We start from the raw sequence: 17,681 nt of genomic DNA on the forward strand, positions 1-17,681 counted from the left end.
AGTAGGATTTATGAGTATTATTGGATAACTTATATAGGGAAGTTAAGTGTTGTGCAAGCTCTAGTGATCCACAGGGGCGGCTGTGCTTCTCTTTTAGGGCGTCTAGGGGATTAACCCCTTGTGGGGTTGCTGGGATTTCCTCATCTGTGACAGGGTCATTTAGAGGTCAAAGACTGAAGAGTGGAAGTCAGACAGGAAGCGATCAGCCCTGAATGGGAGGGATGAGTTTACTTTAGGGCAACTGCAGTCTTATGTCAGTGTTATGAGTACACTACACTATACGGGATAATGTACAGTAGGGCTTTTTTTGCGATTCCTCTCTAATATTATACATTTCCTCTCTACTAAATATTCCACACTCAACCGTTGGTCAGAGCGGGGTCAGCGCATGCTGAGGGTCACAGAAGTCGCCAACTTTCTGCAGAGTCAAGAGCTACAAACTTCTGTGGCCTTCAGATGAGCTCATGAACAGTGTGTAGAGCTTCATGGAATGGGTTTCCATGGCCAAGCAGCTCATCCAAGCCTTACATCACTGGGATGCAGTGGGGTAAAGCGCGCCACCACTGGACTCTAGAGCAGTGGAGACGTGTTCTCTGAGTGACCAATCACGCTTCTCTGTCTGACAATCCCATGGACGAGTCTGGGTTTGGCGGTTGCCAGGAGAACGGGACTTGCCTGACTGCATTGTGCCAAGTGTAAAGTTTGGTGGAGGGGGGATTATGGGGGTGGGGTTGTTTTTCAGGGCCCCTTAGTTCCAGTGGAAGGAACTCTTAATGCTTCACACGCTTTGTGCTCTGGTCAGTCATGTTGGGACAGGAAGGGGCCTTAAATTAATTCAGTTATAACTAAAAGTTTCTTAAAGATAATGCTGTAAACTATATAGGGAGCCCTTACTTACATATTGCTATTAAAGATTAACAACAGAGCCCAAACTATTTGCCTAAATTAAGTTGCTATTTATTTTTAGATATAATAATCAGCACTCATAAGCTTCACATAAGGCAGTTTTTGCATTAACTTCTAAATCGAATTATTATTTTTTTCTCCAATTTGTTGTTGAAATATAATCATTTAGTGGCTGTAATTTTCATGACAGATTTATTTAAACATACATTATATAAACAAGACATCACTAACAGGCTAAGTAGTATATAATGAATATATATAGGCTAATATAGTGCATGTATTCAGTGAAAGAGTTAATCTCTCTAGTAAACTAACAGCTGTGGACACTGAATGACCTCTGAGGTAAACGTGATTCTACACGACCTTGTTTACAAAATGTTTTATTGTCTTTCCGCGGTTGAAACACTGATGGAGTGATTACACAACATATGATACGTTTCAGTAAGTTGTAATGTATCCTCAACATACCTTAATATATTCATTTATATTTATTCCTTCTCAAGCGGCAGCGCGCGGCGCGCCAGTGAACGCAATCATCTCTTCCTGATCGCGTTCACTCGCGCGCCGCACGCTGCCGCTTGAAGTTGAACTGATACGCGTCTATCAGTCACGTCACATTAAAGAGCGTTAAAACGGCATTTATCGTTTGAATTTTGTGATAAAATGGACTGAATACTCAATATGTTCGTGTGGGAACTAGGACTGAAGTGTGTTCCGCGCTTTAAACAAGCGGACTGTATTCATATATTGCATTCATAACCGTTCGGTACACGCGCGCACCGAACCGAGAGCCCTGAACCGAAACGGTTCAATACGAATACGTGTACCGTTACACCCCTAATATCAAGATTCAAGATTCAAGATTCAAGAGTTTTATTTGTCACATACACAGTTATATACACAATATACAACTGGCAGTGAAATGTAAACAGGTCCGCTCCATGGACAGTGCAAATAACAGTTACAAGAAATTAAATAGAAATAGAATAAAGTTAGAATAAAAAGTATTAACATAAGTAGAATTATAAATAAATCAAGTAAAAGATAAAAATAGGAAATAAGATAAAAATAAAAATATAAAAAATATGTGGATGATAAGTGAGATAAACTGTGACTTAAAAATAAGTGGTTAACATAAAATATATAGTATGTATATATAGGAAGTATAATGTGCAAGGTTTATACAGGTTGTTACGCAGTAACAATAGGGACGTAAAGTAAAGTGCAGTGCAATTGCAGTATGTGGATGTTAATGTTGAAAGACCGTATGTTTATGCGTGTGCGGGGGTGAAGTGAGTCACGTGACTGAGTTCAGGAGTCTGATGGCCATGGATCACTGGACGTTGGGTAAGTTGTAAGGAACGTTTAACATTTGTTTTACTCACGTTTTCGCAGTTTGTCCTATTAAATCCACCCCCACATCATGATGCTGCCACCACCGATTCACTGTAGGGATGGGATTGGCCAGGTGATGAGCGGTTCATGGTTTCCTCCAGATCTTTGTTTCATCAGACCAGAAGATTTTGTTTCTCATGGTCTGAGAGTCCTTCAGGTGCCTTTTGGCAAACTCCAGGTCATGTGCCGTCCTAGTCCAGTGCCACTCAATTGCCGATATTCAGGAGACGCACACACCCCTAGTTTCTGGATCAAGGCCTCTCTAATGGACTTGTGTGTGTGTGTGTGTGTGTGTGCCCGCGTATGACTGTCATGTTCCTGGCAGTGTGTGTTGTGGTCAGCTGGCAGGACTCAATCACGAGGCATGGTCATGCTCTCTGCCCGTCTCACTCATGGTGGCACTGCCAGGTTTCTCACAGATGTCAACACAGACTGAAGCATGTGACCCGATTGTGACCGTGTGAGAAACTAAGGTCTGGCATTGAATGGCCACATTATCCAAGGTGGAAAATACCTCTCCCAGCAGGCATTGTGATTGGTTGCATGTGGGTTTGGCAGGTCTAGGGGGGGAATAGTTTATATGCCGTGCGAGAGACCAAACCATGGACACTTTCAGTCGGTGGAGATTTCAGTGTGTGTGTGTTGTGTGTTGATCTCATTGCAGTAGTGATGCTTGTTTTGGCACACTGGCAGAATTAACCTCTTTGCTTTCTAGATATTTTCCTGAGTTTCCGTGGGCAGCCGTCGGAGCACGTGGGTTATTCGGACTGCAGCTTCTTTGAGAGTTCGTCCAGCGCGGCGTTTCCTTCAGCGCCTTCCTCTGCGCTCGCCAGTCAGATGATACACACCGGATCTCTGCTAACACAGGTACCACACTCATGCACAGTTTAAACACACTCCAAAAATGTTTTCTCAAACACTCCCTCATCTGCTAGTTTTGCATAGAGTTTTGTGAACACTGATTAATACTATTATTTATATATATATATTTTTATATAAACAGGGCTTTGAGATTTAACTCTTTGCTCACCAGCCACTGTGGCTAGTGGTTTTCCAAAGTTACTAGCCACTCAGCATTTTAACCGGCCACAGTTTTGACATATAGATATTTTTACACATTATTTGACATTATTTTGTGTGTGTTTGACTGTGTAAGCGCAATAAGCAGCAAAAAATTTAGTGCTGAGGCCACATATATATATATATACACATACATACATACATACATACATACATACATACATACATACATACATACATACATACATACATACATACATATATACATATATACATATACACATATACATATATACATACATACATACATATATACATATACATATATACATATATACATATATATAATTAGTAAAAGAGTGGTACACATTTCAAACATTAAAATCTTTAAAAAGAAAATAATTGTAAAAATTAAAGATTACGTATATATATATATATATATACACAATTTTTTACATCTTAATTTTTTTCATTTAAAAAAAAAAAAGATGTTAATGTTGAAATGTATACCACTCTTTTAACCATGCTATTATATTATATTATATTATATTATATTATATTATATTATATTATATTATATTATATTATATTATATTATATTATATTATATTATATTATATTATATTATATTATATTATATTTATTATATTTATTATATATATTATATTATATTATATTATATATTATATTTTATATTATATTAATTATATTATTATTTTTAATAGAATAGAATTATATAATTATATTATATTAATTATATTGTAGGCATAGTTATAAGCATAAATTTCAACGTTTATGTTTAAATTCTTTTTTAAATAAATTACATCTAAAAATGAAAAATAAAGAACTGTATTACATTAATTTTTTTATTTAAATTAGGGCTGCACGATTTGGGGAAAATATCTAATTGCGATTATTCTGGTTAAAATTGCAGTTTGAATTGCATTTTTTTTTTTGAAAAGTATGTGTATATAAAGTTGTGTTTATATATTAATATTACTAATAATATTTATTTATTATGATTATTATTATTGCTAAATAAAATATTACTATTACAATAACATTTTCTTATTATTAAAAATAGAGTATTTAAGAATAAATATAACAATATAATAATAATTTTATTTATATTTGACAGAAAACTTGTGTTACAAAAAAGTTAGCGCTGTAGCTGAATAAACAGAAGATAGAAACGCTTTGACTGATTAAACATGAAGACAATTAACACACGACTGCGACAATATATAGTGTCTGAGGTCTTCAAGCCTTCTTGGGTATGTTCGTAATAATAAAGTACACAGTGCTGATTGACATAGACTTCATCACTGTATAGAATACTATAAAATAATGCATTGTCAGCTCACAAACACTCGACTGACGATATGAAGTGAGCTAAAACGTGTTTTATGAACGTTTCGCATCACTAGTTTGACGTGTATTGTTTTTTCAAAATACATTTCCCCAAATTAATAAGACTTTGTCAAATAACTTTAGTTTGTTTTCATTTTTAGCCTCCTCTCTCAGCTGAAAACGTATCCCAGCCTTCCCCATCTGTAAACCTGCCTGGACCCAGTTATCCTCGGCAGACCATAAACCCCGACATGACCTTCAACCCCAGCGCTGAAACCTCCGATCCCAAGTTCAAGGGTCACACAGAATACACGGGCGACTTCCATCAGTCTCTGAACATGGCCCCGTTCAGTCAGCAGACGCCGTTCAGCGGTCACATGACAAACACTGAGATTGCTCCGGAAAGTCCTTACCCACCAACCTGCCTCAGACACAGATATTCATCCAGCCAATCACGGACCTGCACGGCCGCCACGTCCACGGTCATCACCCACACCGGCTCTGCCATGACCAGCCTACCATCAGAAGCCCAGCATGGGCACGGGTACTGCAGCGTGGCGGAGATGTTTCCACCTGCCACCTGCATGTCTTTGAGTTTCCAGCCCATGACGGAAACCCCATCTCTGCCCTCGGCCGCCCTCTCTCACTGCTTCTCTGTGCCACAGCAGGTGGGCGTGGCTTCTGGCAGGGGGAAGCACAAACAAAAGACAGGAGGCGCCCAATTGGCTCCCAGGGTGATGACTTCATCCACAGCTCCGCCCACTCAGACGAGCTGCCTGGCCAATCTGCTCTCTTCCAGATCTCAAGAGCGTACGTAGATATTATCATATACTTAAATAATACTATTGTTTTTAACATGTATAATGTGATTTCAATTGCAAGTGTATTTTTGTTTGTTTTTCATAAACTGATGGATGTGTCTAAATCAGGGGTATCAACTTTTTTTTAAAGGGGGCCAGATTTGATGTTGTGGACATACCTGGGGGCCGGTCCCTTTTCTAATTATATATATATATATATATTAGGGCTGTCAAAAGATTAATCGCGATTAATCGCATCCAAAATAAAAGTTTGTGTTTACATAATATATGTGTGTGTACTCTGTTAATTATTATTTATATATAAATACACACACATTCATGTATATATTTAAGAAATATTTGCATGTATATACATTTATATAATCTATAATATATATAAATATAAATGTTTTATATATATATAAAAAAAAAAATTCTTAAATATATACATGCTTGTGTGTGTATTTATATATAAATAATAATTAACAGAGTACACACACATATATTATGTAAACACAAACTTTTATTTTGGATGCGATTAATCGCGATTAATCGTTTGACAGCCCTAATATATATATATATATAAAAAGACATGTTTTGTTTCTTGGAAATATGACAGATTTGACGAAATCTTGAGCTGACAGTCGAGTAGCTTGAGAGGACATTTATAGATATTTAACAATATCTGTAAAACTTTCAACAACCAAAAAGTTTTAATGGGTGAAATATTAATATTATTACTGAGTTAGAACTCTATTATTATTTAAATTGAATAAGTGCTCTATTGAGATCACCACAGATAAAACCACACTACAAAAAATACTTTTCTTTCTTGGTATTTCTGTCTTTTTTCCAGCCCAAATATCTAAAAATTCTAAAATATCTAAAAATTCTTAAATCAAGATGCTGAGGAAAATTACATATTTTTATTACATATTACATATTTTTTTCTTGATTCCTGGGGGGAAAGAAATCAAAATGAATTGACTTTTTGCTTGAAACAAACTAAATTATTTGCCAATGGATTAGAAAAATAATCTTGTTTCTGTCCCAAACAGCAACATTATTTTTCTTACCCCATTTGCAGATACATCTGCTTGTTTTAACCAAAAACTCACTTCAATTTCATTTTATTTTCCAGAAAACAAGAACAAATATCTAACTTATCTAGTAAATTCATCTTGATTTAAGAATTTTTAGATATATTTATACTAGAAACAAGACAAAAATACTAAATGAGAGATTCGCAGCTCGTACTGGAGAACTGGAACGCTTCTCATTGGCTGTTTAGTGGTCATGTGATCGAGACTCTCAGCAGGTAAACACATTTGTTCAGAGTCAGAGATCATGAGTTGCGCACATAGACAGTAAAAGAAAGGTTGCGCAGAGCAGAAGCAGTGCTGTTTCGTTCCGCTTTGGCCGCAGTTTCCCTGGTCTAAAATCTAAAGCCACTAGATTAATCTTATTCAGCCGTAGATGTCTAGCCGCTCATACACAGAAACTCAGTTAACATACACAGTTCAAATTGTGTAGTTTTTATATTTATGACATATGATACAGTTAAGCAACATTACACTAACAAGAGTGTGTTTTCCTGAATACCATCACGACTGAACATGAGGCTGATTTCATACGCCAGCTCCATAAACAATTTAACATTAAGTCACTTACATTTTAGAAGCAATATGGACTGATTTTGTTCTATTTCAGCTGTGAAAATAGTTCCAAACAAAGATCACAACAGAACCATAACGTCTCTCACAGCAACAGTGTGTGTGTTACTGAATGATTCAGTTTGAATGAATCGGTTGAATCAAAGATTCAATGACCTGTTCGTAAACGACCACCTCATTCTTGAATGATTCACTGAATCGACTCAATGACTCACTCATTCAGACGGTCACAGCGCCACCTACTGGTGGTTTAGTTTCATCTTTCCAACATTTCTTATTTGTATATTCAAAAATATTTAAAATAATCTCATAACATTATTTAATGCAGTTGTAATTTTTCAGTGTAAATGATTTAATTTGATTGGCCTATAGTGTCTTATTCTAATTTAATTAATTGATCAAATTTAAGAATATAAAATGAAAGCCGAAGCATATCCTATATTTAATAAGATTATGGAAAAATTACCTTTATAAAAAGTAAAAATATGACATATGCATATTTAAATATGTCAAAGCTGATTGAACACTGGTGAGAATATTGCTTCAGTATAGATTATATTTACAAAATAAATCCGGACAAGCAAATGTTTTACTCGGACGAGTGAGTGACAGATTTAAGCGTGTGAACCGGCCTAATGTCGAGCCCTGTATAATATATTTTAATAGATGAGCTGCGGGCCGCATTTGGCTGCAAAAATTCATCCCCGGGCCGTATTTGGACAAACCCTGGTCTAAATGATATTTTTTGTAGTCTAACCGCATGTTACAGATCTTTTTTTTTAATACCTTCTCTCTAGGAAGAACATCATTGAGTTTCGATGCTCCTTCTACGGGGTTAAAAGGCCACAGACCAACATCTCCCATCTCTCCGGTAAGCTCTTCTGATAGCACAATGAAATGTTTACAGCACAATAACACACACACACACACACACACACACACACACACACACACACACACACACACACACACACACTGACAGACATTAGACAAGAGAGACTGGAGGAACTTAGCTTTGCATTAGTCTGCAGTGGTCAGTCTCTATCAAAAGTAAAAAATTCCCCAGATCTCAATCCAATCGAGCATCTGTGGGATGTGCCGAACAAACAAGTGGCCTCACCTTGCAACTTACAGGACTTAAAGGATCTGCTGCTAACATCTTGGTGCCAGATACCACAGCACACCTTCTAGTGGAGTCCATGCCTCGACGGGTCAGCAAAAGGCGGACAATACTTTATCACAATTTCTAGAAAAACAATGTAGGTTAGATAGTATTTCAAAGAAATGATAGCTAATTTTTTACCATTTTTGGCATACAAAAAATATTTCTGTATTGAAAAAAATGGGTAAAAGCAATTTTTTTTTAGCTTCATAGGTTAGTAGAAAACTAATATAGCAAAATATAACCAAGAAATGTTATTATTTTGGGTCTCTACAATCAGTGTTATGGGTAACGCATTACAAGTAACTTGAGTTACGTAATAATATTACTTTTTCCAAGTAACTAGTAAAGTAACGCATTACTTTTCAAATTTACAACAAAATATCGGAGTTACTTTTCCACATTAATTTGACTGACAGCTCATGTTGAGAGTTAGTGCAGAGGCGCGTGTGTGTGTGTGTGTGTGTGTGTGTGTGTGTGTGTGTGAACATGATGGTTATTGTAGTTCTAGACTAAATGTGAGCATTTATTTATCTCACTTGCACAATAAAGATTCTGTCCTCCTCAAAATGAATAAAATCAGTCAAATGCAAAATCAGAGTACTATGCAAACCTCCAATAATGAAATGTTAAATAAAACAACTATTTTTATGCATAATCTACCTTTATATTTAATTTACCAATGTCTTGCTGCTGACCTTTGATGATGAAAATGACTAAATTTTTTGTTTTTATTGGTAAAACTTTTTTCTCCTGCATCCTATTCTCCATTATCCAGAGCTGCGCCCTCTACTGTTCATGCGGGAATTTGCATTTTTACCTATTATTAAAATTTTGGTATGAAGAGGTCTTTACCGTTGCACAAAAATATAACTTTTTTGTTATATAAAAAACTAAAACAAGCCCAGCCCAGGTGAGAAAAAGTAACGCAAAAGTAACGTAACGCATTACTTTTCTTAAAAAGTAACTAAGTAACTCAATTAGTTACTTTTTAAGGGAGTAACGCAATATTGTAATGCATTACTTTTCAAAGTAACTTTCCCCAACACTGTCTACAATTGCCTTAGAACATTAAAACATGCGGGTCAAATTGACCCGTGAACATCACGAACGTAACAGTAAATGTGTGTGTATATTTCAAAACATTTCAGCGTGTTGAAACTTTGCATGCATGTTCATGAACCTAAATGAGAAAAAGTCACAAAATTTAAAGAAAAAAAAAACATAGGTTAACTGATATTTCTGACTACTTAAAAATCAAAACGGGTCTTATTGACCCGCAACATAACACAAGGGTTAAAGGATCTGCTGCTAACATCTTGGTGCCAGATACCACAGCACACCTTCTAATGGAGTCCATGCCTCGACGGGTCAGCAAAAGGCGGACAATACTTTAAAAAATGTGTTTTTTTTTTCTTGTAACTTGTACTCTAAACTCAGGTACGCTCAAAAAACGTCTTTCTTTTGACTATTGAGCATGCAAACATAAATAATGAATAACCAAAACACGTTACTCTTCATATCTTGGATGATAAAGAGTGCATTTTTCCTCCATAACAGCCAAAAAGCAGCAGTCGTGGAGGATCACAGATTTCCCACAATCCCCCCTGGGCCTCGATCGCACCGATGTCAGGCCATGGCGGCTCCATTTCCTCTCTTCTCACGCAACAAACGCCACTCCTCATCCCCAAAACGGAAAAGCTCTCGCCGGTTCAAATGCACGCGAGTGACAGGAGCAGTTTAACAGGTGTGTGTGGATCTCGTCACACAGTTGCACTGCAAAAAAAGCTTTTCTTGCTTAGCATTTTTGTCTTGTTTTCAGTCCAAATATCTAAAAAATCTTACATTAAGAAGCATTTACTAGACAAGCAAAAGTTTTTGTCTTGATTTGGGGGAAAATAACTCAAAATTAAGGGAGTTTTTGCTTAAAATAAGCAGAATAATCTGCCAATGGGGTAAGGAAAATAATCTTAATTCAAACAGAAAACAAGATTATTTTGCTTACCCCATTGGCAGATTATTTTGCTTCATTTTGAGTTATTTTCCCCCAAAACAACACAAAAACTTTTGCTTGTCTAGTAAATGCTTCTTAATGTAAGATTTTTTAGATATTTGGACTGAAAACAAGACAAAAATACTAAGTAAGAAAAGCATTTTTTGCAGTGTGTTCAATATCACAGGTGATAACTTATTCCAAAAGTAATGAAATAAGCTTCCTTGCGTATTGTTAGTGACTTTTTCAGGACACATGGGTCAGACTTCACCTACGAATCCACCGGAGAAAAACCCAGAGGACTCACCCGGACAAGCCAAGATGGAGTCCACAAGAGTAAAAACCCCCCGCACATGTTTGTTTAATAACCACACGGGTTATGTTGTGTTTCTCATGTCGTGTGGTTTCACAGACAGACACGCGACGGATCACACACATTTCAGCCGAGCAGAAGAGACGGTTCAACATCAAGCTCGGCTTTGACACGCTTCACAGTCTGGTGACCACTCTCAGCTCACAGCCCAGTATAAAGGTAACTCACATCAGCCTCCTGAGTGTGCTTATGTGCACTTCAAATCTTAGAAGTATATACATGCACTTAAAGGGTTAGTTCACCCTAAAATGAAAATTAGCCCATGATTTACTCTCCCTCAAGTCATCTTAGGTGTGTATGACTATTTTTCTTTCAGACGAACACAATCTGAGTTATATTAAAAATTGTCCTGGCTCTTCCAAGCTTGTGAATATAGGATTTGATTTTGAAGCTCAAAAATTTCATCTATCCGTCATAAATGTGCATCTGTCCATCATAAAAGTGCATCTGTCCATCATAAAAGTGCATCTGTCCATCATAAAAGTGCATCTATCCATCATAAAAGTGCATCTGTCCATCATAAAAGTGCATCTATCCATCATAAAAAAGCATCTACCCATCATAAAAGTGCATCTGTCCATCATAAAAGTGCATCTATACATCATAAAAGTGCATCTCTCCATTATAAAAGTGCATGCATCCATCATAAAAGTGCATCTGTACATCATAAAAGTGCATCTCTCCATTATAAAAGTGCATCTGTCCATCATAAAAGTGCATCTATCCATCATAAAAAAGCATCTACCCATCATAAAAGTGCATCTACCCATCTTAAAAGTGCATCTATCCATCATAAAAGTGCATCTATCCATCATAAAAGTGCATCTGTCCATCATAAAAGTGCATCTATCCATCATAAAAGTGCATCTATCCATCATAAAAGTGCATCTATCCTTCATAAAAGTGCATCCATCCACCATCTATCCTTCATAAAAGTGCATCCATCCATCATAAAAGTGCATCTATCCACCATCTATCCATCATAAAAGTGCATCTATCCATCATAAAAGTGCATCTATCCACCATCCATCCATCATAAAAGTGCATCTATACATCATAAAAGTGCATCTATCCACCATCCATCCATCATAAAAGTGCATCTATACATCATAAAAGTGCATCTGTCCATCATAAAAGTGCATCTATCCATCATAAAAAAGCATCTACCCATCATAAAAGTGCATCTGTCCATCATAAAAGTGCATCTGTCCATCATAAAAGTGCATCTATCCATCATAAAAGTGCATCTGTCCATCATAAAAGTGCATCTATCCATCATAAAAAAGCATCTACCCATCATAAAAGTGCATCTCTCCATCATAAAAGTGCATCTATCCATCATAAAAAAGCATCTACCCATCATAAAAGTGCATCTGTCCATCATAAAAGTGCATCTGTCCATCATAAAAGTGCATCTATCCATCATAAAAGTGCATCTATCCATCATAAAAGTGCATCTGTCCATCATAAAAAAGCATCTACCCATCATAAAAGTGCATCTGTCCATCATAAAAGTGCATCCATCCATCATAAAAGTGCATCTGTCCATCATAAAAAAGCATCTACCCATCATAAAAGTGCATCTGTCCATCATAAAAGTGCATCCATCCATCATAAAAGTGCATCTATCCACCATCTATCCATCATAAAAGTGCATCCATCCATCATAAAAGTGCATCTATCCATCATAAAAGTGCATCTATCCACCATCTATCCATCATAAAAGTGCATCCATCCATCATAAAAGTGCATCTATCCACCATCCATCCATCATAAAAGTGCATCTATCCATCATAAAAGTGCATCTATCCATCATAAAAGTGCATCCATCCATCATAAAAGTGCATCTATCCACCATCTATCCATCATAAAAGTGCATCTATCCACCATCTATCCATCATAAAAGTGCATCTATCCATCATAAAAAGCATCTACCCATCATAAAAGTGCATCTGTCCATCATAAAAGTGCATCCATCCATCATAAAAGTGCATCTATCCTTCATAAAAGTGCATCTGTCCATCATAAAAGTGCATCCATCCATCATAAAAGTGCATCTATCCTTCATAAAAGTGCATCCATCCATCATAAAAGTGCATCTATCCTTCATAAAAGTGCATCTATCCTTCATAAAAGTGCATCTGTCCTTCATAAAAGTGCATCCATCATCATAAAAGTGCATCTATCCCTCATAAAAGTGCATCTGTCCATCATAAAAGTGCATCTATCCATCATAAAAAGCATCTACCCATCATAAAAGTGCATCTACCCATCATAAAAGTGCATCTATCCATCATAAAAGTGCATCTATCCATCATAAAAAGCATCTACCCATCATAAAAGTGCATCTACCCATCATAAAAGTGCATCTACCCATCATAAAAGTGCATCTACCCATCATAAAAGTGCATCTATCCATCATAAAAGTGCATCTGTCCATCATAAAAGTGCATCCATCCATCATAAAAGTGCATCTATCCTTCATAAAAGTGCATCTGTCCATCATAAAAGTGCATCCATCCATCATAAAAGTGCATCTATCCTTCATAAAAGTGCATCCATCCATCATAAAAGTGCATCCATCCATCATAAAAGTGCATCTATCCTTCATAAAAGTGCATCTGTCCTTCATAAAAGTGCATCCATCATCATAAAAGTGCATCTATCCCTCATAAAAGTGCATCTGTCCATCATAAAAGTGCATCTATCCATCATAAAAAGCATCTACCCATCATAAAAGTGCATCTACCCATCATAAAAGTGCATCTATCCATCATAAAAGTGCATCTGTCCATCATAAAAGTGCATCTGTCCATCATAAAAGTGCATCTATCCATCATAAAAGTGCATCTATCCATCATAAAAGTGCATCTATCCATCATAAAAAGCATCTACCCATCATAAAAGTGCATCTGTCCATCATAAAAGTGCATCTGTCCATCATAAAAGTGCATCTGTCCATCATAAAAGTGCATCCATCCATCAAAAAAGTGCATCCATCCACCATCTATCCATCAAAAAAGTGCATCTATCCATCAAAAAAGTGCATCTATCCACCATCTATCCATCATAAAAGTGCATCTGTCCATCATAAAAGTGCATCCATCCATCAAAAAAGTGCATCCATCCATCATAAAAGTGCATCTGTCCATCAAAAAAGTGCATCCATCCATCATAAAAGTGCATCCATCCATCAAAAAAGTGCATCTATCCATCATAAAAGTGCATCTGTCCATCAAAAAAGTGCATCTATCCATCATAAAAGTGCATCTATCCATCAAAAAAGTGCATCTATCCACCATCTATCCATCATAAAAGTGCATCTATCCATCATAAAAGTGCATCTATCCACCATCTATCCATCATAAAAGTGCATCTGTCCATCATAAAAGTGCATCCATCCATCAAAAAAGTGCATCCATCCATCATAAAAGTGCATCTGTCCATCAAAAAAGTGCATCCATCCATCATAAAAGTGCATCCATCCATCAAAAAAGTGCATCTATCCATCATAAAAGTGCATCTGTCCATCAAAAAAGTGCATCTATCCATCATAAAAGTGCATCTATCCATCAAAAAAGTGCATCTATCCATCATAAAAGTGCATCTATCCACCATCTATCCATCATAAAAGTGCATCTATCCATCAAAAAAGTGCATCTATCCACCATCTATCCATCATAAAAGTGCATCTATCCATCATAAAAGTGCATCCATCCATCATATGAGGGTATGACTTGGGGGAGAGTAAATCATGGGGTAAATTTCATATTTGTATGAGCTGTCCCTTTAAGTATATTATTTTCTTAAGTACTTATTTAAAGCATGCAGAAGATATAGAAGAGACGTATTCTGAGACTTCAGACTGATGCTGTTTGTAACCCTCAGCTTCACTAAGATTGAACACACACCGAGACTGTCTTCCTCCACCTCAGCCTAATGCTCCGCTCTCTCGTTGCCACTGTTCTCAGATCAGTAAGGCGACCACACTGCAGAAGACAGCGGAGTACATCAGTAAGATGCAGCAGGAGAGAGCTCAGCTCCACGAGGAGGCCCAGAGGCTGAGAGACGAGATCCTGGTGCTCAACTCCGCCATCAAGTGAGTGTGCTTCAGCTGCGTTTGTGACACACTTTAACATTAATCAGGGTTTCCGCGGGTCTTAGAAAAGTCTTAAAGGGTTAGTTCACCCAAAAATGAAAATTCTGTCATTAATCACTGACCCTCATGTCGTTCGACACCCGTCAGACCTCCGTTCATCTTCAGACACAAATAGGGTGACCACCATCAAACAAACCAATTACTAAGTTTGTGTGGGACATGTTACCGACACTAAAACATAACCTGAAACTGTTACACAATGTCTATCTAACTTAATTAAAAGATATGTATTCTGCCTTTCAGACGATAAGAATACTTTGTTCTTTAGTCCCTTCCAGAAAACACCATTACATCACAATGTAACATTTTACATGTCATTTAAATTCAACATCACTGAGCCCAAAGGCAGCAGGCATCAGATCTGACCAAGTCCAATAATGAACAAATAAAATATAAAGCAACATGAAATTAGTTCATTGCCAGTCTTATATATTTATAGCCTGGATGCCAGCCGAATTTAGCCCCGCCCACAATTTTTTGCTCAGGCAATTCGGTCTGGACTCGCTCCATAGAGGAGTAATTATGCCTGAACAGAAACTGTTCGGACCAATGAAATCATCAGGGCGGGCTTTAGACGATGATGGACAGATGATCAACAGTAGCGTAATCATCCACGTCATCGAAGGCTCTTGGGTTGAATTTGCTCTTATCCTAAACGGAGAACTTGTTCGTATATGCGTTCACCTTCACTATTTCTCTCAGAAACGATGATCGTGTTGGTAAGTACTCTGTGTATCCTTAAATTATTTTATTACTGCCAAAGATCGTTTACACTCATCTTTTTCTTGTAACGTTACTTAATCCAGCGTGCGTGCAGACAGGGTTGCCAAGTGTTTTTGCAATGTCGCGCACAATTGCTACTCAAAACTATAGCCCAAAACTATAACTTTCCGGGGGGTTCTCCGGAAAAAAATGGCGTTTGGTTGGCAAAATATGTTATTTTGGCAAGGTTGCCTGCTAAAATTCGCATTCCTGGGTTTATATAATCACATAATTGGGGTCGCTTCAACCCGCGGACATGGAGAAAAACACGGACTTGGTAACAGTGCAGTTGAGTTCTGTTGACATTTGACAACTAACGTTACGCGTCGCTCCGTTGCTCTGATTGGTTGTGGGTCTATCCAATTGAGGTCTTTCCTGGCTCGGTTGAAACACGCCCCATAATCAAAGCTCAATGGAGCGGCACCAGACTCATATTCTGACTAGAATTGAGGATGGCCACGCCAGGCTAATATATTTATATTATATATTAAGAATATAACCAATTTACCGAATTATCCATTCATTTTCTACATGGAACGAATCACCGCTCCACATTTTGATTGACAGCCGTTACAACCTACTAGTGTTTACTCCTTTCTTTTCAACCATTGGATAAGATTTTAAAAACGGCTGTTGTTGTATTTGTGAAAGGCGGGATGTTACTTCTGACGAAGCGCTGTTAAATATGTCTAGGTGAAAAACGATGCAGCAAAAATTTTTTTTAAATTAAATGCTTTCTTAAAAAGGCAAAAGGACGCATGCATGTTTTCTTGATATGATAATTAAAAACCAACAGACTGATGAAAATGAAGATATTTTAGTGTAAATCTGATGCTCTGAAAGGCCTCCATTGGCTCAATGCACGGTTCACTCTCAAGACCCTTAAAAGACACTAAAGACGTCGTTACAAAGTCCATCTCACTACAGCGGTTCTACAATAACTTTATGAATCGGCGAGAATAGTTTTTCTGCGCAAAAAAACCCTAAATAACGACTTATATAGTGATGACGATTTCAAAACACCGCATCATGAAGCTTCGAAGCGTTATGAATAGGGCTGAACGATTTTGGAAAAAAATCTAATTGCGATTTTTTTTTTTTAACCAATATTGCGATTGCGATTTAATATGCGATTATTTTTTAAACTCTTTATCTTCTGTATTATTCAACAATACATTATTGTATAGTAATGGTGGAAATCTTTAATTGGTACCTCACGATCCGATTCCGATTCTGGGAGTCACGATCCGATTCCAAAACAATTCTTGAACTTTTTCCTTTTTAAGTTTTTAATAAATTAATAAGATTAATATTAATAATTAATATGTTTTTTATTATGATATATGTAATTATAAGCTTTTTAAAATAACTACACATTATAACATTTTAATTAAAACAATTGCATGTTAATAATTTTAAATATATAAACTAATATAGCTGCAAAACATAAAGTAGTAAATCATAAAGAGAAACAAAAAAACATATTACAAGCAATGAACAAAGAGTGCTTTCAGTATTTAAGAGTGTCTGAACTGTGAGTGATTTTTCTCTTGCTCCGCTTTACTGTTGTTTGATTATTAATCATGACATCATCATAGACAGCGGGAGACCTGCATTCACACTAATGCACAGATCTCTTTTGAAATATAAGATGTTTTTGCCCTGTCTGTTTAATTCATTAAGACATTACTGATGGTGTTTGCATTAATTTTGCGTCATAAAAGCATTTTGAGACGCGCATAGACGCGCGCTCGCGAGCACTCTTCACAAAGCGCCGCGTGAGCATTTGAAATGGAAAACCTTCTGTCAGTGAGTTTCTAACGACATGAATGAAGCCTTCGTTGAGCGTTTGTAAGGAAAATACCGGCGGGCGAGAACACACACTGTAAGCGTGACATCAGTTTCTCACAGCGCTTATCCTGTGCAAAGAAGCCTGCGAATGTCATTGCAATTCGCGCCGTCAACCTTTCCGAACGTTATGAAATATTATTTTATGGTTCGTGCGTGATTGTGTGTATGTGTGTATGTGTGTGTGTGTGTGTGTGTGTGAGCAATCAGAATATGGGTGTTTCTAAAACACACGCAGTG

General features: G+C 36.8%; 1 protein-coding gene across 3 annotated transcripts in view; it reads left to right on the plus strand.

Moving 5' to 3' along the window:
- The window catches only part of mlxipl (MLX interacting protein like), a 78,269-nt gene that overhangs the window by 44,869 nt on the left and 15,719 nt on the right, over positions 1-17,681 (plus strand). For all 3 annotated transcript variants that reach the window (XR_013816392.1, XM_079815413.1, XM_079815414.1), the window contains exons 8-14: positions 3,017-3,168; positions 4,833-5,481; positions 7,942-8,015; positions 9,867-10,053; positions 10,538-10,635; positions 10,712-10,831; positions 14,644-14,771. Coding sequence is in view for 2 of the 3 variants with exons in the window: in XM_079815413.1 (XP_079671539.1) it covers positions 3,017-3,168; positions 4,833-5,481; positions 7,942-8,015; positions 9,867-10,053; positions 10,538-10,635; positions 10,712-10,831; positions 14,644-14,771 (1,408 nt within the window). In the remaining variant the exon portion in view is untranslated. The remainder of the gene's footprint in view (positions 1-3,016; positions 3,169-4,832; positions 5,482-7,941; positions 8,016-9,866; positions 10,054-10,537; positions 10,636-10,711; positions 10,832-14,643; positions 14,772-17,681) is intronic.

The sequence above is a fragment of the Gobio gobio genome (genome assembly GCF_949357685.1).
Source record: "Gobio gobio genome assembly, chromosome: 4".
NCBI lineage: Eukaryota > Metazoa > Chordata > Actinopteri > Cypriniformes > Gobionidae > Gobio > Gobio gobio.